Below are 21606 nucleotides of genomic sequence, written 5' to 3'. Positions count from 1 at the left end.
CTCTGTACTGCCCAGGGCCAAGGTTAGGGCTGGGGACTTGAGAGACAGCTGGGAAGGTTTGTGGCAGGACTGGGGAAGGGGGGAGCAGGTTGCCCGGTTTAGTCACCATGATGGAGTCACCAGAGAGGGTTGCAGGTCATTAAGCCATGGGGTAAGGGTGCCTTTGTCCCAAGGCCCAGCCCAGACCCCCAGGGAGAGAAGTCAGCCCCTCAGGCCCAGCTCCACCTCCTCCTCACCTGCCCAGGAAGTCATCCCTGTCAGTGTCCTCATCATACAGGTCCACCTCCAGGTCCTGCCCGGGGACTTCATATACCATGAACTGGAAGCAGAGAGAGGTGTCATGGCCTGCAGTCATGACTGAAAAAATCAGACCTTAATACCCAGAGGGAGCCAAATCCTACTTAGTGCCCACAGGCCTCTGGCCTTCTCAGTGCCTCCCCCAGGGCGGCAGGGAGGACAAGAGACAGCAGGTGCCAGCCCCTGCCCGGAGGACAGTAGTGCCTGCTGCTCTGACCAGGCTTGCTCGGCTGGTTGGGAGGGGAAGCAGGGAAGACCTGACGGTGGCTCTGGAACCTGTGATCTGACTTAACAGACAGCAAGGCCCAGACTTCCAGGAGCAGGGACTGGGGATGAGAGGCAGGGAGGCTGAGGGGAGGGGGCAGGACTGCCACTGAGAGCTCTTTTGCTCTCATTTGAGGGGCCAAAGCAGCCTACCTCTGGAAGCCTGATGGAATTACACAGATCTGCCCACCCGCCTCCAAGGCCCATGCCTCTGGCCAGGGTTTCCCCGTGGGGACAGGAGAGCCACGCAGGCCGTGCCCACCACATCCCAGCGTGAAGCTGAGAGGCAGAGGAGAGCGTCACCTCAAATGCTTCGTTCCAGGTGGGGTTCAGATTCCTGTAGACGGTCCTGCTCCGGCAGTGCTGCAAGCCGATGCTCACCTTGGCGTAGGGGTCTGACTTCCCTCCGAGCCCCAGGAAGTTGTCCTTCGGGGCCAGCTTCTCAGCCTCCAGCAGGTGGACTCTGATCACCCCCTGGAATATGCCCAGCCCGGAGTTCACGGCTGCTTCCCGAGCTGTGCCAGGATATCAGAGCCAAAGCCATCAGAGGTCACCACTGCTCGCTCCCACTCCATCCAATATCTGGATAGAGAGGCAGCAACCAGAGACAGCAGCGACCTGGCCAAGGCCACACAGCAAGTGGTGGTAGGGCCCAGGACATTGGGTCCCATGCCTTCTCACAATCCCTGTCTCCTAACGACCACAGAACGGCTCATTCAGCTACAGCTGTTTGTCCCTCCTGTGCCAACCACCTTGCCACCTGAGGACACCTCCTGTTCTCCTCCAACCCCCTGTGAGGCCTGCACATAGACTGAACCCTAGTGTCACCTTTCCATACCTGGTGGGCACCGCCTGCTGCTGGTCCCTGTACTTATAAAGGGCCTACCCTGTGCTATAGGGCAAGACACCTCCTTCCCCACACTCACATAGATGGTTGTTTAAAAAAAAAAGTTAATAAAGAATGGAGCATAGGAGCCAGGCATGGTGGTGCACACCTATAGTCCCAGCTACTCAGGAGGTGGAGGGAGAAAAATCATGAGTTCAAGGCCAGCCCAAGGCAAAGTTAGCAGTGAGACCCCATCTCAAAAATAAAGTAAAAACAAAAGGACTGAGGGCTTAGCTCACATGATAGACTACTTGCCTAGCAAAAGTGAGGCCCTGGGTTCGATCCCTAGCATCACAAAGATCAGAGCACAGGATGTAGGAAAAGAACAGTTCACAGGACTTAAACACTGCCTCCTTCGTAGAATTTTTTTTTTTAAATACCAGTAGATACGTAACCCACAAAACCGAAAGGCACACTGGCAAGAACATAAAAGACACGTCCCCAAGGTTATTCACTGCACTCTTTGGAGTAGCGACAGCCCAGATGCAACCTGTCTGCCATTGACAGGGAGCTGGTGGGTCAGCTGAGCACGCCCCACAGTCACCGGTAGCCATTAGCAGGGACAAAGGGCTCCGTCCACACTGCCATGGCAAATCCTCATGAGAAATCCAGTGTCGAGCCTGGTGGGGCAGCTGTGGCCGGCTACGGTTTACCAGTGACCGTGTAGACTGGCCGCTCCAGCTGGGGCCTGGTACTCACACAGGGCAGCGGAAAGCGCAGGTTGGTCACATCCAGCCCCTTCTTCACGGGCACCGTCACACGGTTGGGCAGCACCAGGTGGGCAGCGATGAGGTCCTCCAGCAGGCTGTCTGACACCTCACTGGGACACCAGGCATGAGCAGCTATAGAGGGGGCACTGCCTCCCCTGTGTCCTCTTCCCCTCCATTCCATGCCCTGCAGGGGCCCCACCCAGAGGCAGTGCTGCCCCCTTCCTGCCTGGATGTTGGGTGGGAGGTGGGTTCACCTTCTGACAGACCCTGACACCTGTCAGGTGTCATACCCTTCCTCTCCCTGACATACGACATTCTCTTAATACCTGACTCCCTCTCTCCCCAGCACAGGGAGACAGGGACAGTGGCCAGCCAGAACTAGCACGTGGCAAGTGCTCCAAAAATACTTGTTGAATGAAGAGTGTATAACTAGCCAAGTGTGGTGGCTCACACCTGTAGTCACGGCACTCAGGAGACTGGGACGAGGAGCACAGCCAACATAGCAAGACCCTGTCTCAAAATAAATAAAGCAGCACGTGACTGGATCCTCTCTGTCCAGAGGAGTGAGATCAGAGGGGACATCCTCGGTGAGCAGTGGGTGGCCCTTCCTGGAGCCTGGTAAGAGAGTGCCCACCCTGGTCAGTGGGGCTGGTGCTCTCCTCTGCTCCTAAAGAGAGGCCCAGGACTCCGAGGGACCTGTACCTGCCCCACCCCAGCTCCTCCTTGCTGGCCTCTGCTGGGACAGTCACCCCCTTCCACACCTATGCTTGTAACCATGGACACGGGAGGCCTCCCAGACTCCTCACCACACTCCAGCTGGGGATGGGTGATGAATGACATCCAGTGTGTCACCACCTCAAAGGCTCTGCCTCTGAGTCTCTGGACACCTGCAGACAGAATCCTGGGGGGGCTGTTTACCAGGGACCCTGAGGTGGAAGTGCCACTGGCTCCCTTTTTACTGAGGAAAGGCCCAGAGAGGTGAAGCAACTTGTCCATGGTCACACACTTGATAAGGGTCAGGCCCAGCAGCTGATGGGTCTGGCTCCAGACCTGTGCTCACGCCTCCCTAGCCCCGGTGCATGGTCTCCCTGAGGTCATCTCATCTGATCAGTCGCTCTCCCCCTGCACCAGGGCAGGCACCTAATGCCCCTCACCCGCAGTGTGTACGTGTGCGAGTGCGCACTGGGTGTGCACGTGTGTGTGCCACAGAGGCCGTGCCACCCTGTCAGCCTCCCACCCCACACCCGTACTGCACCACACACACTCTTCCCCATGGAGGGCAGCCCAGGCTGTCACCCACTCCTGTCACAGAGCGGGAGGGAAGGCACAGCCTCTGCACACTCGTGGCACCTGAGGCTCCCAGGCACTCACTTGATTCCGGGCGCATCCAGCAGGTTGGTGAGGCCCGTCCAGTTGATCTGCAGGTGCTGTGGGACAGAGGGGTGGCACTCAGGCTGGAAGGACCTGGGAACCCAGGCCAAGAACCTGACAGCCTCCCACCCACCCACCTGAGCAGGGGACACTGGCCTGTGGGGGGGATGCCCTCTGCAACAAGGGCTCAGGAGGGGGGATCCCCTCCCAGCCTTAGCTCAGGCCAGGCCAAGGACCTCCAGGGGACAGATGGGAGTTTGTCTCAGCTCCACTCTCATCCCCTGTGTGGCCCTCTCTGGGCTTAGTTTTCTCATCGTGGGGACAGCCAGATCCAGGCCACCTTGAGGATTAGATGAGGCAGGGGTGTGAGTGCCTGTCCACAGTGTAGGAGGCCTGGGGACAGTGCTGGCTCACAGGGAGCAGCAGGCCTGTCCAGTCCCTAGGGCTCACCGGCTTTTGAAGGAAGAACACGGTCACGGCTCCCACGAAGGGCTTGTCCACCAGGAGCGGCTCCAGAATGACCCTCAGGGTGCCCTGCAACTAATGGGCACAGGTAAGGGACCGAGCCTCCCTTCCTCCCATGCCTGCTGCATCAGCCGAGGCCCCTGTGTGCCTCATTCCAGGCCCACGCCACCCCCACCGTCAGGACCACCTGGTCCTAGCCACAGCAGGGACCAACTTGTTGTGCAAGGCCCCATGGCCAGCCACCACGGGCCACAAGTTACCCCCACTGCCACATGGCATGCTGAGCACCCTAGGCAATAGGGACCGAGAGGTTTCTTCCAGCCCAACTCAGCTCTATACCAGTGTGAGACATTCCACCTCCTGGGTCCCCCTGGCTTGCTAAGCAATCACTTTTCCTCACTCTGTCGACAGGCAGCCAGTGCCCCCTGGGGACTTGGCAAACAGAGGGACCTGAGGCCCACTGGGGTTGGCAAGCCCAGCACCACTTTCTGGCCATGTGACCTCAGGCTTGTGCTCCTCCAAGTCACCAGCCTCTGTGTTGGACACTGCCTTCTGCAGCCTGCTGTAGCACACAGGGTGTGTGTGGGGGGTCATCCCCTCCCCCTGACCCCCATGCCCGGGGCTGGCACAGCAGTCACGCCAGCCTCCACCCACCTGGATCCCATTCACCCCAGCACGCATCTTCTGCAGTTCCACGCTGATCTCACAGTCCCCGATGTAGCTGGAATGGGGAGGGAGAAGGAAGGAGGAAAGGAGGGCAGGTCCACTGGCTCAGAGAGGTTGGGAAACTTGCCCAGTGTTGCACAGCCTCAGCCCTGGCTGCTGGCCACCAAGCCTGAGGTGTGTCACTCTGCATGTGACCTCCCCAATAGCCTCTTCCTTTCTCACTTCTGCCAAGACCCTAATTGAAGCCAAGATCCCAAGAGGCAGCCCTCCAGGCCCTGTGCCTGGGGATCCCAGGCACATCCCCCACCCTGCCCATGGGGGCAGTGCCTCTGGACACCCTCTCCCCCATGACACCCACAGATGAAGAGGAGGGGCCATTGGAAATACGCTGCACCCTCCCTCAGCTGTGCCCCTCTCCCATCTCTGCCCGGGTCTCTTCCACGATGACACAGTAAAACCCCTCTGCTAATAACCAGCCATTGCCCCAGGTTATCCCTGGGGGGCAGGGGGTGAGCAACACCCCAGGCCAGGGCTGCAAGGACCGGAGCCTGGGGCCCCCTGGTGGCTCCTACCAGGTGATGCACAGGGAGCCCAGGGATGGTGCCCGAGGATAAAGCTCAGGAGACTCTGCCAAAGGTCTGAAGGAGAGCCAGGGGAGGGAGTTGGGGACCTGAGGCACTGCCTGGGTGGCCAAGTGGGCCAAAGGATCTCATTGTGCCCCAACTATTCAGACAGGGCTCTCAGGGCAGAGCCTCAGGGGCCAGGAGCACCTGAATGCCTGTCAGTGTCCCAACACACTGGAGACCAGCCCTTAAATTGGGGACAGGTGGCCCCAGGGCTAGCTCTTGTCTCCCCAGCTTTTTCTCCGTGCCAGCGTCTGGGCCAAGGATAGGGAATATGAGACACTGGAAAGGAATGGCAACACTCTGGAGCCTCAGGTACTGACCCTGTCTTTTAAAGCACAATTCAAATCTCACCACAAGAGCTCCTGGATTGAGTCTCCCTTCTTCCTGACTCAAGCTCATTAGGAAGTGCATTTGAAGGAGGTGGTGTCCTCGCCCAACCTCGTAACCAGTCACTCCTGTGTCCTGGCATCCTCTGGTTTCCCCGAGAAGCCACAGCCCAGCTTTCCAGATGGTCTCTGACAGCCTGTGCTTGGGGCTCCCTGGGCCTCACGAGTCCCCTCCTCCTCTTGTCACACTTGTTCCCCAGCCCTTTCTCTGGAGAAGCGCCCTTGGCTGAGGGGTCAGGCACAGCTGCCCAGGACCAGTTGCTATTCCATCCGTTCTCCTGACATTCCTTCCCCACCTCCAGGAAAGACCTTGTGTCCCAGCCTGGAGGGGACTTTGGTCCTCAGACAGATGGTGTCACACCCTGAACCAGCGCGCACCTGGGCCACTCCATGTCCCCTCTGCTGTTCCTGGGCCTCACCAGATTTGCAGGTCCAGGGTCACCTGTCTCCGGTTGCACTTGTCAGTGTGGGCCTTGACGCCGTTCACCCGGGGACACTACAAGAGATGCCGGAAGGGTGGGGTGAGCAGGCTCTCACAGCAGGGGACAGCCAGAGCCCTGGCCCACACTGGGCTTTGTAGCCACCAAGGGGCTATGGGGACCCAGCCTGCCCTATGGGACAGCAGCACAGTCCAGGGGACAAATGGAACAGGAAGGGACATAGTAAAGAGCAGCCCATACTGTCCCAGGGATCTGGGGACTTCAAGAACACCTGCCAGCCCAGCTGGGGGGCAGGTAGCCATGGCTCCTGGAGGAATCTAAACTAAGTCCAGTGAGTGACGAGGCACTGGCCCCATCAGAACAAGGGAAGGGGCGGGGTTCCTGGCCAAGACAGCTGACCCTCAGGACACAAGTGGCCTCTCCAGGACCACAGGCTCCAGGCTTAGGACTACAGAACTTTCCTTCTGTTTTGTCTCCTCCTTGGCTCAGACCCTTCTTCTGTCAGGTGTTCTGGTTATTATTTATCAAGAAGAAAAACCAGGCTGGGCATGGTGGTGCATGCTGTAATCCTAGCTACTTGGGAGGTAGACAAGGGGAAGATTGCACTTTGAGGTCATCCTGGGGGAAAAACGTTAGCAAGACTCTCATCTCAACAAACAAGCCAGACATGGGGGTTTGCAGCTGTAATCCCAGATGGGCAAGAGACATAGCTAGGAGAGTCATAGTCTGAGGCCAGCATGGGCAAAAAGCGTAAGACCCTATCTGGAAAATAACCTAAAGCATAACGGGCTGGAGGAGTGGCTCAAGTGGTAGAATGCCTGTCTCGCAAGCATGAGGCCCTGAGTTCAAACCCCAGTTCTACCCAAAAAAAAAAAAAAAAAAAAGTACATATACATATAAAATAAAAAACAAATTTCTTTTGAATCTGAGTTCTATCATGTGTGCTAAAGTGGTTTGAGGTGACGTCACTGATATCTCCTATTTAGTTTGAAATGCATCAAAAAATGAATAGAAAGAAGCATGGAGCGATCACAAATCGAATACAGCCAGGGGTCAGCACCCGCACAGCTCGGGGGCTAGGCGTGTGACAGTCACTGAGTCAGGAGCACTTTTTGGAGCTTGCAGTTTTTCATAATAAAATGCTGGGGCAAAACTCAATAAGTCCCAGCAGAGGAGGCACCCGGGAGCTCCCTATCTGTCCCCAGAAGGTGGCACTTACAAATGCATCCTGTGAAAAGGCCCTGCATGTGGAGACCAGAGCACAGGCCCATTATGGTGGGGACGTGTGTAGTGGTTACTTAAAACTGCTGTATTTTTGCAGAGTTGGTGGTGTGTGTGACGTGTCAGCTTTTAGAATGTATAACTTGCTGTGATCTTATTTTCTCATTCTTTGCCATATTTATCTCAGTCATTTTGTCCTAATCTTTCATCTTTTCTTTTTCAATATTCCCCCTTTTTTGGGCAATACTGGAGATTTGAACTCAGAGCCTCACACTTACCAGGCCAGTGTTCTACCACTTGAGCCATGTCCCCAGTCCTTTCACTTTTAGTCCTTTTGCATTTCAGAGAGGGATTTGCACTGACTTTGCCCAGGCTGGCCTCTCGATCCTCTCAGTAGCTGGGATTACAGCAGTGTACCGTCACACCTGGCCGTTACATTCTTCTTCTTCGAGAGCACCTGCAGAATCATCAAAGCTTCAAGGCAACAGGCTTCAGCAGAAGCCAGGGCTGGAGGAGGGGCACCGTGGCTGAGCCACCACCGAGGCCCTACTGAGGGTTGGGGCTGTCTGGCACCTGTGAGGGGCAGGTCCTGGGGAAGGCCCCTGCTTCAGCTACCCTCCGGATAGAGCCCACTCTATGCCGGACATGGCAGCCCTGGCTCCAGTTCACAGCCAGGCTCCAGTGTGGCTGTCACAGGGCAGCTTGCACAACCTCACGGGCCTGTCGCTCATGCCTCACAACAACCCTTTCCTTTTATCCACAAGGAAACTGGAGCTCAGAGAGGTTAGGTGACTGACCCAAGGCCACACAGCAGAGAAGGAGCTGGGCAGAGACAGGGGAATCAGAGAGAGCTGGGGATGCTGGTGGGTGTGGAGGGAGGGATGTGGCAAGCACACGGAGCCTGGCTGCACCAGGGCAGGAGGAACATCTAAGGCGTTCTCTGTGGCCCCACAGTGGAGAAGAGAGGAGACACGAAGATGGGGAACAGGGAGGAGGTAAGCAAGACCAGGGCCAGAAGGACTTTGGAGACTAGGAAGGGGCGTCCTACCAGCCCAGGACATCTAGCCAGCCTGCAGCCTCCCTCTTCTACGTCCCTGGGCAGCAATGCCACATCCCATAGCCACCTGTGCCAGAGCAGTGACCTGCCTGGCGGGGCAGGCTGTGTCTGAGCACATCAGACTGCAGGCTTCCTGGCTCTTTACCCACTGAATTCTTCAAAAGCCAACTCAGGTGACACTTCCTCATGGAAGTCTTCCCTGACTGCTGCTGCCCCACAACCCTCTGCTTCCACGCTCGCAGATCCTTCTACCATCATGCCACCCACGCTGCCAGGGTGTCACCCAGCAGTTTCTGTGTCACACCCGACGGTCTTTGATGACAAACGCACAGCACACGCTCAGTAAATAGCATGGGAATGGCACAGGAACAGATCCTTGAGCTAAGAGACGCTGGGACCACCAGTCCTAGCAGAGCGTGAGGGGCCTGGACCAGGATCCCAGGACTGAGGCATTCAGGAGCCAACCGGAGACTCCCAAGCTACTTTGTGGCACTGACTGCCCCCAACCACCACCCTGGCTGCACCTGAGGTCATCAGCTATGACTTGCAGAAGTTTGAAAACTAGAGGAACAATTTCCCGCCTCTCCTTTCTGCTCCCCCATCCGGGCCTCCTTGGACCCTGGAGAGGTGGAGGTCTAGGGGGTGAGGGCTGTGAGGTGAGGCTGCCTGGCTGGGACATGCAGAAAAGGGGCTGTCCCCCTGCCCAGGTCAGGTGGGATCTTCCAAGTCCAGTGCCTGACCTGGGAGGGGCAGGAGGAGAGGGGACAGAGAAAAAGTGGCAGGACAAGTGTGACACTCACCTTCTGGCCAAAGTAGAGTTTGGTGAAGGAGAAGGTCCTGAGGTGCATGCTCTTCTCCCTGATCTTGGGTTCGAGTTTCTCCCGGATCTTGTCCTCCATGATCATGCTGAGGTAGGGCCAGATCTGGGTGATGATCTGTGCGGGTGGAGGAGGCCCCTGACGCTTGGGTCTGCGCCCTCAGCTGTCAGTGCACAGCTGCTCGCCTGAGGCCTGGCCCTGCAGGAGGAGGTCCCACGTCCCTGCCTGCCACCCGCTCAAACACCAGAGAACCACAACCACAGGTCCACTCTGGTGCAGAGGTTGGGGGCGTTTTACAGAGCACGGAGGAAAGTTAACCACTTGGGTTCTGCACTAAAACACAACCTCACTGGACGTGTGGTTTATACAGAGCGGCAGAGGCCAATGGCTTAAGAAAACATTTACAGGAAAGAAATTTCCACTGGGGTCAGGTGCCAGCGGTTTACTCTTATAATCCTAGCTTCTTGAGGGGCTGAGGTCAGGAAGGTCATGACTCAAGGCCAGCCCCAGCCAGAAAAAGTCTGCTAGACCCCCATCTCAACCACCGGCTGGGTGCAGTGGTGCACACCTGTCAGCCCAGCTACAGCAGGAAACATAAGTAGGAAAATTGTGGTCCAGGCTGGCCTGGCAAAAGTGAGACTCCCCCCCCCCATCTCCAAAATAACCAGAGCAAAAAGGGCTGGGGGTGTGGCTCAAGCAGTAGAGTGCCTGCCTAGCAAGTGCAAGGCCCTGAGTTCAAACCCCAGCACCTCCAGTTTTCTGTCGATTTAATTTTCACCTTTGGCTAGTTTCTGCAGCACGATGGCTCACGGTGCCCTTTAACTACAGGACATATTCTGACATACAGTGGGGGGCAGATTTTTGTCCCTGTCACCGAATGCACCTAAGCAAACCTTGGCAGTCCAGCCTACTACTCCCCACAGTGAGGTGGTGCAGCTGACAGCTCCTAGGCTGCAAAGCCATTCTTCATGCTGCTGTGGCAAACCCCACAGGCATTTGCAACACCGTGGACAGTGTTTGTGTATCTAGACATAGCAAAACCTAGACTAGGTGGACAAAGCAGCAGGTGACAGGAAATTTTCAGCTCCGTTATAATCTATGGGGTCACTGTTGCATACGAGGGCTCTTATTTTGTGTTGTGTTTTGTTTTGTTTTGCAGTGCTGGGGACAGGGCCCAGAGCCTCACACATGCTAGACAAGCACTTACCCTGAGCCTGGTGGCCTGTCATTGACCAAAATGTTGTTATATGGCACGTAGCCACGTGTGCAATGACCAAAATGAAGCAATTAAAGCCAAGTGTGGTGGCACACACCTGTAATCCTAGTACCTGAGCGGCTGAGGCTGCAGGGTGGCAAGTTCAAGGCCAGCCTGGACTACAGAGCAAGGCCCTATCTCAAATAAACAAAACAAAAAGCCCTAGAAATTGATGTCATTACAGCATTTTTCACTCACCTATAGACTGTCGGGGGCTTTGCCACTGTTTTCTATTCTGGTGGGAAGGAGGCGGAGATGGGACGCCTGTGGTCATCGGGGCATTGGTGGCTCTATGTGTGGCAGTGGCCTCTTCTCCTTCCCCAGGGCTTGGGCCTCAGTATAAAGGTGCCTCACCCTCCACCCTGGCCCCTTCCAAGCCCTAACTGAAGAGCCTGTGAGATTTCAGAGCTCACTGTGCTCTCACAGAGGCCTCTCCAAAGCCCTGGCTCTAAGTTTTGTGGAGGCTGGCGCTGTCCTCCTGTCTCGCTGGCTTGTCACTCTTCAGTGTCTGTGGAGCACACCCTGATACAGGGTTTCCTTTTGCAACTGCCTCCCCGATCCTTGGGCTAGCAGTCCTCTACCTCCACTAACTTGGGTGGCCTCCATGTCACTTAGCAAAGATGCCAGGACTGCACCCTAAAGACCCAGCCCTGCCTTAATCCATGGAACCCTTGTCACACCTCCAAAAGCAACAACCTGGGTCCTCCAAATTTCACCTAGAGGCTGGGGACCATTTTTGATGTTCTTGATAATGACATTTTTGGGAATATGAAAATACCAACCTTAGATCAACAACTGTCAGGAAGTCCCTTCTGCTATCTAACCTTAGTCATTCCTGCACTGGGAACTTGGTAGTAGAGCCCAAGGGGAGGGACTCTGGATGATCCCACAGCAATCATGGCGATGATGTCAGTGACCAGTACCCACCATGTGCCAGGACAGGAACTATAATTACCCCTCCTTTATGAATAAACAACCAGCTCAGAGACGTTAAGCAAACTGTCCAAGGTTGCACAGCCGGTGGTGCTGTACCAGACGGATTACAGAAGCTGTTGTCTAATTACTGTCTTTCTCTCCCTAGCTGATCTTAGGGGGAGGACAGTGGAGGGCTGGGCTTTTGTCTGTACTTTTCTACCTTCTCTAACCTTTCTGCTGTGACCAGGATTTTTTTTAAAAACTTACTTTTTTAAAAAAAAAACCCAAAACTTTAGGAAACCCGTTCTGGTGAATGAATCTTGAGGGTAGCTGCCTGAGACTCCAGATCTTTGTCTGTGCACTGTCCCCACATCAGGTGACCTAGCCAGCAGGAAGTCCAGCCCGCCAGACCCTGCCTGTGGCCTTACCTTGTTGGCCCACTCGACCCGCTCCACGTCTGGAAAGTGGATCTGTGAAACAGAAACCCAGAGGGGCATTTAGACACCAGTGGAATGCTCTGTGTTGGCCTTGCAGCTGGGCAGGTGGCCTGGCAGGTTCCCTACTCCTGTCCCATCTCGTTTGCCTGTTCTCTGCTTCCTATCCACCTGCCTCTGTGGAGGTCAGCAGGGCGCTCTCAGCTCCCACTGTGCAACTCAGAGCCTGCCCTACCTTCAAGGAGGGCGCTGTCCAGTGGGGCAGGTGACAAAAAGTACAGGTGTGGTAGGAATTTCACAGGGTCTGTGGTGGCAGGAGGGGAAGGAGGAATCCTGTCTTTTCAGCCCTCTCCTAGGCCCCTGGCCCATGTGAGAGGCCAGGAGTGGGCAGGAAAGCCAGGAAGTTGCTAATTTGCATATGCAAATAACCCCCCACCCCCACCCCCTTCAGGAGGACACCTGAGTTTGCTCCTCACAAACTCCAGTCCTCTATTCATTTCATGGACACAAGCAATACACAGTCTGTAGAAAAACACCAAATACCAAATTTAACCAAGCAAAAAGGAAATGGTACCACTCAGAGATCCACTTTTAACAGGGTGACTTTTTTCCAATTGCAAATAGGGAACAGTGGTCAGGCGGTTCCCCCCTCCCTTCCTCTCTCCCACCTTGGCTCCCTGGAGCCCCTCCCAAGCCTTGCTTCCCCCCTTCAGGCTTCCAGTCACAGGACTTCCTCCAGGTGGCAACTCCCAGCCACTGGACCTGCAGGAACAGGGCAGGGGCTAGGTGAAGGCCCAGTCCTGTTGGCCAGCATTGCCTAACCTCAGTCTGCGAGTGGCCAAGTTCTTCCGTGCCGAGGCTCAGGCTGCATACCTGCCCCCCAACCTCTGCCCCTGAGGTTTTCTGGGAGGGCGAGGCATAGGAGTGTGTGCACAGGCACCTGGCATAAAATACAGGTCAGTAAAACTGTCCTGTGGCAATGGCCCTGTCCTGGCAGTCCCCTGACTGTGTGGAATCAGATTCCCCATCAACCTGGGGCCTACCCTTCCCATCTGGCAGCTGGGAGGCTCACCACTGCGCAAGAACTGAGCAGATGTGACAAGGTTCACATGTGTACTGCACACCCACCAAGTGCACTGAAGGCTGCAGCTCGCTCCTGGCCTGGACCACTAGCCCAGGAGAAGAGCCATCCCAAAGGAGGGGACAGAGAGTTTAATCCTCTTAGTAGCATGTTAACTGCCTTCTGAGGAGACACCAGGACCATTGTGCCTTTCTGCCAGCCTGTTTCTCCAGCTCTGGGCAATGGCTGATTGAAAATCAGAGAAGTTAATATTCCCAGGTACTGGGAGAAAATACTGCCTGCTTCCCAGAGGGGTTGGTAGCCCAGCCCACAGCACAGAGGGACCAATGGGGGAAGGAATCTTAGTGGGAGCAGGCAGGAGTCCAGGTCCCCTTTCTGTTCAGGTAGCAGAAGCCACCTGTCACCACACATTGCCTGCAGCCACCCTGTGTCAAGCTAGGAGCCAGGAAGACAGAGGGTGAGAACCCTGTGCTGCTGCTTGTCATGCTGCCTGGTACAGAAGTGAAAAACTCAAATGCACGCAGGCCTGGAGACGCCCCCAGCTGACATCATAGCTCATCCCCGACTCCCCAGGGGCCTTTCACAGCTCAACCACCTTGACTTTGTAGCCTGCCAAGGACCTGCACATGCCATTCCCTGGGTCTAAAGCAGTCCTCCATGTTCCCATCTCATACTTCACTTCTTCCCAGAAGCCTCTCCTGGCCTCCCAGGTAGATGGGGTCCCTCGGGCACCTGCTGGTTCTCCATGCACTGCCCACTTGAGCTCTTGGTCCTGCTGCCTCCCTTCCTACTAAACTAGGAGCCTTAGGACAGCCGACTGGGCCTGTCCCCTGTCACAGCCTGCCCTAGCAAATGAACAGCTTAACACACATTTGTGGAATGTGTGAATGGATGCACAGATGGATGAGTGGATGGATGCAGGACCAGACCCCTGTGGCACAGGGTCAGGACTGAGGCAGGAGGAAGGGAGCGTCCCAGAGGAGTTTGCTACAGCCTGACCTCACAGGCGTTCCTGCCCTGGCTGGCTGGGCCACTTACTCCCCTCCTTCCTTCCATCCCAAGCCACTGTACTTCCCACCCTGCCTGGGCACACCTTAGGTGCCAATCCGTCCACATCCCCAGCCCGGGCACTTCTGCATCCTTGGGAGCTGAGTCGTTGTGACTTGGACCCTGGGAGGTGATCCTGCCTGGCAGGTCCAACGCTGGCACCCCTGGGAGCTGGCCAGAAGAAGATTCCTTAGCTGCCTCCTAAATCAGCGTGTGCCAGGGTGGGGCCTCTAGCTTGTTTTTAACAAGCTCCTGGCCTGATTCTGGAACTCAGTCAGGGTTATGAGGTGTTGATGACCAGCCCATGTCTCGTATTAGGGTAACCCACACCTACCCCAAAAGTGTGGGCAGCAACACAGTAGCTAGGCCTGTGCTGATTAAGTTTTCATGGTCTCTCTCCACTTCCCATACCTTTTCGTGTTTTGTTTTGAAACAGGGTCCCACTACGGAGCCCAGGCTGGCCTCAAACTCTTGATCCTCCTGTCTCCACCTCCCGAGTGCTAGGATTACAGGCGTGTGCTGTCATGTCCAGCCCCACACTTACATCTGACACTCCTCACTGAGAGGACTCTCCACAGCCAAGCCTGAACCCCTAACGAGCTGTGATTCAGTCCAAGAAAATAAGACACCATCAAGGCACTCAGTTGTGCTGCAGTTACCTAGTGGCCTCCTCCTGCCTGAATCTCAACACCTGTCTTCACTCAGTGAACTGCCATTCAAAAGCCAGACCACGTTCCCATGCTCTTGTGACTGCCCAGGTAAGTCAGGAACGGAACACTGTGGACACTGACGTTTGGAGGCAAATACTCAACTCCTTCCTCTTTTGAGGTAGATAGACCAGCCAGTCTGTTTCCCCATCAGAATTAGTCATTTTTGGAACTTGCTGAAGAAATGTTTGTCCATGGCAAATTCTCTGTTATCCCATTTCTGGACTTGGTGTCCAACTGCATCAGTCTGTTTCCTATTCTAGTGTCATACTTTTAACCACATTGTCTTTGCAAATGACTGGGTTGGGTGATTCTTCTGTTTTGCTTTCCTTTTCCAAATTCATTTGGATAACAGTAGACACATTAGTCAGCTTGGCGTTACTGTGACAAAATACCTGAGACGATCAACTCATAAGGAGGAAAGGTTCACTTTGGTGCATGGTTTCAGTCCTTGGTTGCTTGCCCTCATTGCCTTAGGGTGCGTGGTGAGGCAGGGTATCAGAGCTGGGACTCAGGGTGGAGCAAGATGACCACCTCATGGTGGTCAGCAAGCAAAGAGGGAAACAGGAAGGGGGCTGGGGTCCCAATATCCCCTTCAAGGGCACATCACTGCAGGAGGCCCCACCTTCTGGAGGCTAAGATGAGGACCAAACCTTCAATGCCTGGGCTTTGGGGAACATTCCAGACCCACACGAAACATTTCATCTTCCATATGAATACTGATACCTCGATAGCATGAGCTTTTACACTCACAAACAGAATCTGTCCCTTTACTGGCATTTTATTGTATTCACGTTTAGGATCATAAACAGGAATTTTGTCCTGTTCATTTTTTGTAAGTTTGTGGCATTTGCAGTTATTAAAAATAATGTATCAGTGGGGGCTGGTGGCTCACACCTGTAATCCTAGCTATTCAGGAGGCAGAGATCAGGAGGGTCGTAGTTCAAAATCAGCCTGGGCAAATAGTGTGCAAGACCCAATCTCAAAAAACCCATCACAAAAAAGGGCTAGCAGGGTGGCTTAAGCCAAAAAGGTACCTTTAAGTATGAGGCCCTGGGTTCAAACTCCAGTACCACTATAAAAGAAAATAGTGTTTCAGTACTGGAGGCTCAAGTGGCAGAGTGCCCTGAGTTCAATCCCCATGATCACCAAAAATAACAAAGAAGATATCTCACTTTCTGAGCAACTTTGCTGAAATTTGCTAATTGTTCTAATTGTTCATTGAGTCCCCTGCGTTATTTATGTAGGTTTACCATCTCTAGATAAAATAACAATTTGTATCTTTATTTTCCTTGCTTCACTTCACTGGCCAGAACCTCCACTGTCATGTTTAGCTGAGACACCAGTCTCTGCTCCAGCTTCGATACCGTGGAGTGGGGAAAGGTGTCATCACAGGAAGACCTGAGCATCTGGGGCCTGCCTGGTTCCCCACCCTTCGAGGGAAACTCCTCAAGTTCCCCACTAAACAAATTTTCACCATAGACTCCAGAGGACAGCCTCCGTCAGACTGGGAAAGTGCTCTTCAGTTCCTAATGTCCTCAGAGCTGTCGTTACAGATGAACTTGAACTAGATCCAATTCTTTCTTGAGTCTATTGAGATAATCCTGACCTTTTCCCTCTAGTCCATTGATGTGGCCAAGTGAAGTGGCAGCTCTTTCGAGGTTTCTGGGGTAGCCCCACTTGACAGAATAGTCCACTTGGTTTTTAGTCACCTGAGACTCAAAGTGCTACCTACAGTTTTTGTTCTTGTATAACTCACATCAGGTTTTGATATAAAAATTTTGTAATAAATTATAAAATGATGGGGACAGCTTTCCCTAGCCTCCCATTATCTGAAACAACGTACAAATATAGGACAACAGGATCCATCAAGTTTAGTAGATCTTGCCTCTCCATAAAACCAGCTTGGCCTGAAGCTTTTTGGGGTTGTAAGTTACCGTCTCACCACAAAGCACCACTAGTGGGCTCTCTCTCTCTCTCTCTCTCTCTCTCTCTCTCTCTCTCTCTCTCTCTCCTGGGTTTGGACTCAGGGCCTCACGCTTGCTGGGTTGACATGCTACCATTTGAGCCACACACCCCAGCCCTCCACTAGTGGTTAATGTCCTCCAGGTCTACGTACCTCTTATTGTGATTTTGGCATTTCTATTTTTCTAGACATGTATTTCATCAAGGATTTCAAATTTAATGATATGTAACTTTTATAAAATTTTATCCTTTCTAATCTATGTCTGCAGTTATTTCTTCCCTTTTCATTCCAGATGCCCAGGCTGGCTTCGAACCATGATCTTCCTGATCTCTGCCTCCTGAGTAGCTAGGATTACAGGAGTAAGCCACCGGTGCCTGGCATGAACAGTCTCACCAAAGGTTTCGCCTGTCGTTAGTCTTTTCAGGTGACCAGCATTGGTTGGTGATCTAACGATATGCTTTCCCCTTTCCTTTCTTTTTAAAATGTTGTGCAAAGCGCCAGTGGCTCACAGCTGTAATCCTAGCCACTTGGGAGGCAGAGATCAGGAGAATCAAGGTTCAAAGCCAGCCCTGGCAAATAGTTCATGAGACCATATCTCCAAAAAACCCATCACAAGTAGGGCTGGTGGAGTGGTACAAGTGGTAGAGCACCTGCCTAGCAAGCATGAGGTTCTGAGTTCAAATCTCAGTACCACCAAAAATTTTTTTTTCATTATATTTATTACTTCCTTCCCTCTTTCTTTGGTCTAAATTTATCTTTCTTTTATGATTTTACAGTTGAGTTCCATGAGTCTTAAGAGTTGAGTGATCCTTAATTGCTCATTTTGTGAAAAATTCAAAGTTATAAATTCCTGTGTTCATTGCTTTCTGCTTTCAGTTTGCTTTTTTTCTAATTATGACTACCTCCTTTTCTAATTAGGAGTTTTTCAGTAACATTCTCAAGTGTCTAGACATGGGAGATTTCTATAGCTTTCTAGTTACTCTTCTGATTTCATTTCTCCGTGGTGTAGACAAAGATGGGATGTGTGAGTAGCTCCTTTGTGGTCTGGCACATGACTCATTTCTGTGACTGTTCCATGTGTGATCAGGTTATTAATCACATCCTCTTGATATGCTTTGTCTTTCTTTATTCTCTGCTTAATTTATTATTATCGGAGAGGGAAAATTCAATTAAGATTTCTAAGCCAACTGTTACCCAAGCTGGCTCCTCACGTCAGCTGACTTAGATTTCAAGTTTGCGTTATGCAATACACGTGCCCACGATTCCATCTTAGCTGTTGGTCTTTACGAGCTTATAACATCCTTCCTTGCCCTTATACTTGAGTTATGTTCTATTTTGTTTAACATGAAAATTGCTACTCAAGTCTTTTGTTTCAAAATTGCTTACTTGTGGTGGGTGTGGTGGCTCACACCTGTCATCCTAGCTACTTGAGAAGCACAAATAAGAGAGTTGCAATCCAGGCTGGCTGATCTCAAAAAAACCCAAAGCAAATGGGCTAGGGGTGTGGCTTAAGTGGTAGAGCACTAGCAAGTGTAAGGCCCTGAGTTCAAATCCCAGTCCTGCCCAAAAACCATTTGCTCAACTGTATCTTCTTCCATCCAATTTCCCACCTTTCTGCATTCATATTATCTTGTGTCATTTAATACTCTCCTAATTCCTATTAGACCATTTTACCAAGGCTCAGAGAGGCTATATGACTCCACCGGCTGTGGAGTGCCAGGGCTGAGGTCCGACCCAGGTCTGCCTGACCACAGAGTCTGTTTTCCACTCTTCTTAAGAAAACCTTCCAGTCAGGCACAGGTGGCTCATGCCTGTAATCCTAGCTGCTCAGGAGGCAGAGGTTAGGAAGACTGTGAGTCAAAGCCAGTCTAGCAGATAGTTTGTGAGACCCCATTTCAGGAAAAAAAAAACCTTCACAAAAAAAAAAAGGCTGGTGGAGTGGCTCAAGATGTAGGCCCTGAATTCAAACCCTAGCACAAGGAAGGAAGGAAGGGAGGGGAAGGAGGAGAAGGAGGGGAGGGAGGAGAGGGAGGGAGGAAGGAAAACCTTCCATACCACTGCATCTCCCTCTTCTGCAGAAAGTCTGGCTTAGCAGAGCACTGCCGTCCTGTCGCCCGAGCCCTCATTTGCCCATACTGGGCCATTCCATAAACTTTCATTGGGTGCTCTTAATCCTCTCTAAGGAGAGCAGCAATAGGAACAGGAAGTGCAGCAAGGGGTCAGGAAAGCAAGGTCCTGGTCAGCCCTGGCTTTCTCACAGGGATGGATTTACATTAGGGCTGTTTCTAATGGTTTAGGGCTAAAGACAAACTCCATTCTCTAGCAAGCTTCATTCCCAAAGAAATGTGTACACTATCCTGACTGACATGGCCCGGGTGACAGTGTGCCCCCAAAGTAGGCGTGGACAAGTGCAAAGATGCCCGTGTACAAGTCCATCCACTAGGCTCTCAGCCCCCTACCATTTCCCCTACAGACCTCAGAGAAGTCCAAACAGCTGACAGGCCACCTCTGAAGACTCCCTAGCCAAGCAAGCTTCCCGATGCTTTGGGAACGTGGGCCAAAGCCATCAAGGCAGAGTGAGCTCATAGTTTTCTGGTGGCATGTTGACACATCCTCAAGGGACTGGAGGTAATAAGTGCTTAGAGGGTAGAGTAAGCTCAAGTCCAAGTCAGAGTCCCCAGCAAGCAGAGACCATACCAATACTCTGTCTTTAGGTGACAATATCTGTGCTTTATTTCTTAAAGCCTTTAGGAAAAACGATTTCACAGCACTGATGGAATGGAACCAGAGTGATGGTCGAATCCTATCAGGACCAAGGCTTAGGGACCCACACAGAAGGGCCTGGGGTTGGAGAGGGCGTGAAAGATACTTTGGGCCACCAGACCCTATGGAAAGGGTCTGGAAAGGGGCTTTACTTAAAGGACCTCCCTGTCACTGGTGGATTCTGCTCCCTGCCTCTCACTCACAGCGATGGTGGTTCCTCCCATAGCAGAGCCATGCATAGATATGGGACAGAGACACACAAATGTGGAGATATGTAGAGACACACACACACATACGTATACACCCACAGACTCACACAAAGATATGCACCCTTTTCTCCTAAAAATGTATCATGGCTCCTCTGGGCTCCGAAGATGCACACACACTGACTCAAATGATTTTGCTACCCCAGGATAGCTTCTGTCTTGCTGAGATCGGCCACTGTGTCACAAGGGTGGATTCAGTGGTCTCTGCTTTGCTAGGGAATGTGGCCCCTGAGTTTCACTTTTTTCCTGATGAAATATAGCTTTTTCTCCCTCTTTTTTTTTTTTTCCTCCTCTTTTCTCATGGGGCAAACATTGAACCATGAAAACCGCTTATAAATTTGTCTTCTTTTCCAGGGTGGAGGTGTGGCTCAAGTAATAGAACACCTGCCTAGCAAGCACAAGGCCCTGAGTTCAAATCCTACCACTGCCCCCCCCCAAATTGGTGAATCTGTCCTCCTTTCTACTTTAAATTACTCTGCTAAAAGTGCTTTAAAAGGAAAAATTGCTTCGCCAGCCTGCCTACCGCTGTTCTATAGTCCACCAGCTCTTAGCAACACACCCAGCTGGCGAAGTGGCCTAAACCAGCAGGACAACTGAGCAGATGAAACTCTGATGGTGTCCATAATAGATGCCAGCAGCCTGTCACCTCTGCTAAGGAATTAGGGCTCAGCACACAGGGACAGCTGAGCTGTCTGCAGAGCAGGTTTTAAAGGGGACCTAGGTGATGATAAATTGTCAGAGTTCAAATGCTTAGTTAGGTTTGGTAACTTATCTTCTTGTCAGGGTGGTGGCTCACACCTGTAATCCTAGCTACTTGGGAGGCTGAGATCAGGAGGATCACAGTTGAGGCCAGCTTGAGTAAATAGTTCACAAGACCCCATCTCCAAAATAACCAGAGCAAAATGGAATGGACTGGAGTTATGGCTCAAGCGGAAGAGCACCTGCTTTGCCAGTGTGAAGCCTTGAGTTCAAATCCCAGCCCTGCCGAAAAAAATAAGGGCATGGTGGCACATGCCAGTCATCCCTGCTATGTGAAAAAAATAAATAGGAAGATGAGCATCCAGGGCAGACCCTATTCAAAAAATGCCTAAAGCAGAAGAGCTGGGGCACGAATCAAGGGGTAGAGCACCTGCCTAGCAAGCCCTAGTTCAAGCCCTAGTACTGCCAAAAAGAAAACCTTATCTTCTTGCTTGTCAAACTAATAAAGGTCCAAAAATAAAATCCAGAGCTGATAAGGTCATAGTGAAGAGGGTAAAGGGACTTGAAAAATGTTCATAAGATTTGCCACTTCAATATAACATCTAGTAATCTGTACTAAGACAACTCAGAAATGTGGACTAAGATTTATATAGCAGAAATTCCTGTAGCAGTCATTCAACAAACTTTCAGAGCTTTTGCTAACATGCTGGGCGCCGAGCCAGGAGCTGAGGGGACAGAAATGAACAAGAAGCACGCTTGGCCTTAAAAGAACACTGAGGCTGGAGGATAAGGCAGATGTGAAAATTGGTGGGTAGAGCTCCATATGGGAAGCAGAGAGATAAGGGCTGAGCCAGCGTTCCGTGGGAGACTGAGCGAAGCCTGGGGCTGGTGGGGTGAGTCACAGGACCCGGACTGGCAGCTCAGAGGCAGAAATTCCAGACACACACAGGAACCGCCGCCCGCCTCGGCGAGCCACGCCGAGGGAAACATGGAAATGGCAGACTGCTCAGTGTTAAAGAAATCCATGAGTGACTTGTGCTGTATTCGTATTATGAATATCACAGTCCTCAAGGTGTGTTTGCAATGTAAAGTTAAGAACATAAAAAAGGAGGAGAAAAAGTACACTTTTAAACAAGTTTTATACACCTGTTCTATAACCACGTATCTGTGGGTGGGGGAACTGTAAGGGTTCTAATTTTGACCTTTAGGTCATTCCCAAATGTTCTATAAGGGAAATGTATTTACTGTTTTGTTTTGGTGGTACTG

At 52.4% G+C, this 21606-nt stretch overlaps 1 protein-coding gene across 4 annotated transcripts in view; it reads right to left on the bottom strand.

Moving 5' to 3' along the window:
• The window catches only part of Esyt3 (extended synaptotagmin 3), a 57902-nt gene that overhangs the window by 10895 nt on the left and 25401 nt on the right, over positions 1-21606 (bottom strand). For 2 of the 4 annotated variants that reach the window (XM_074059177.1, XM_020168284.2), the window contains exons 2-10: positions 11806-11847; positions 9190-9324; positions 6091-6167; positions 4648-4714; positions 3979-4068; positions 3529-3584; positions 2147-2267; positions 865-1035; positions 237-319 (exon numbers count right to left, since the gene is read on the bottom strand). In XM_074059177.1, coding sequence (XP_073915278.1) covers positions 237-319; positions 865-1035; positions 2147-2267; positions 3529-3584; positions 3979-4068; positions 4648-4714; positions 6091-6167; positions 9190-9294 — 770 coding nt within the window. In that variant the 5' untranslated portion in view covers positions 9295-9324; positions 11806-11847. The remainder of the gene's footprint in view (positions 1-236; positions 320-864; positions 1036-2146; positions 2268-3528; positions 3585-3978; positions 4069-4647; positions 4715-6090; positions 6168-9189; positions 9325-11805; positions 11848-21606) is intronic. The other 2 variants (XM_074059176.1, XM_074059175.1) reach the window with 2 other exon arrangements.

The sequence above is a fragment of the Castor canadensis genome, chromosome 17 (assembly GCF_047511655.1).
Source record: "Castor canadensis chromosome 17, mCasCan1.hap1v2, whole genome shotgun sequence".
NCBI classification, from domain to species: Eukaryota; Metazoa; Chordata; class Mammalia; order Rodentia; family Castoridae; genus Castor; species Castor canadensis.
Note: the sequence above shows the minus strand (reverse complement) of the source record. Positions and strands in the feature narration are given on the sequence as shown.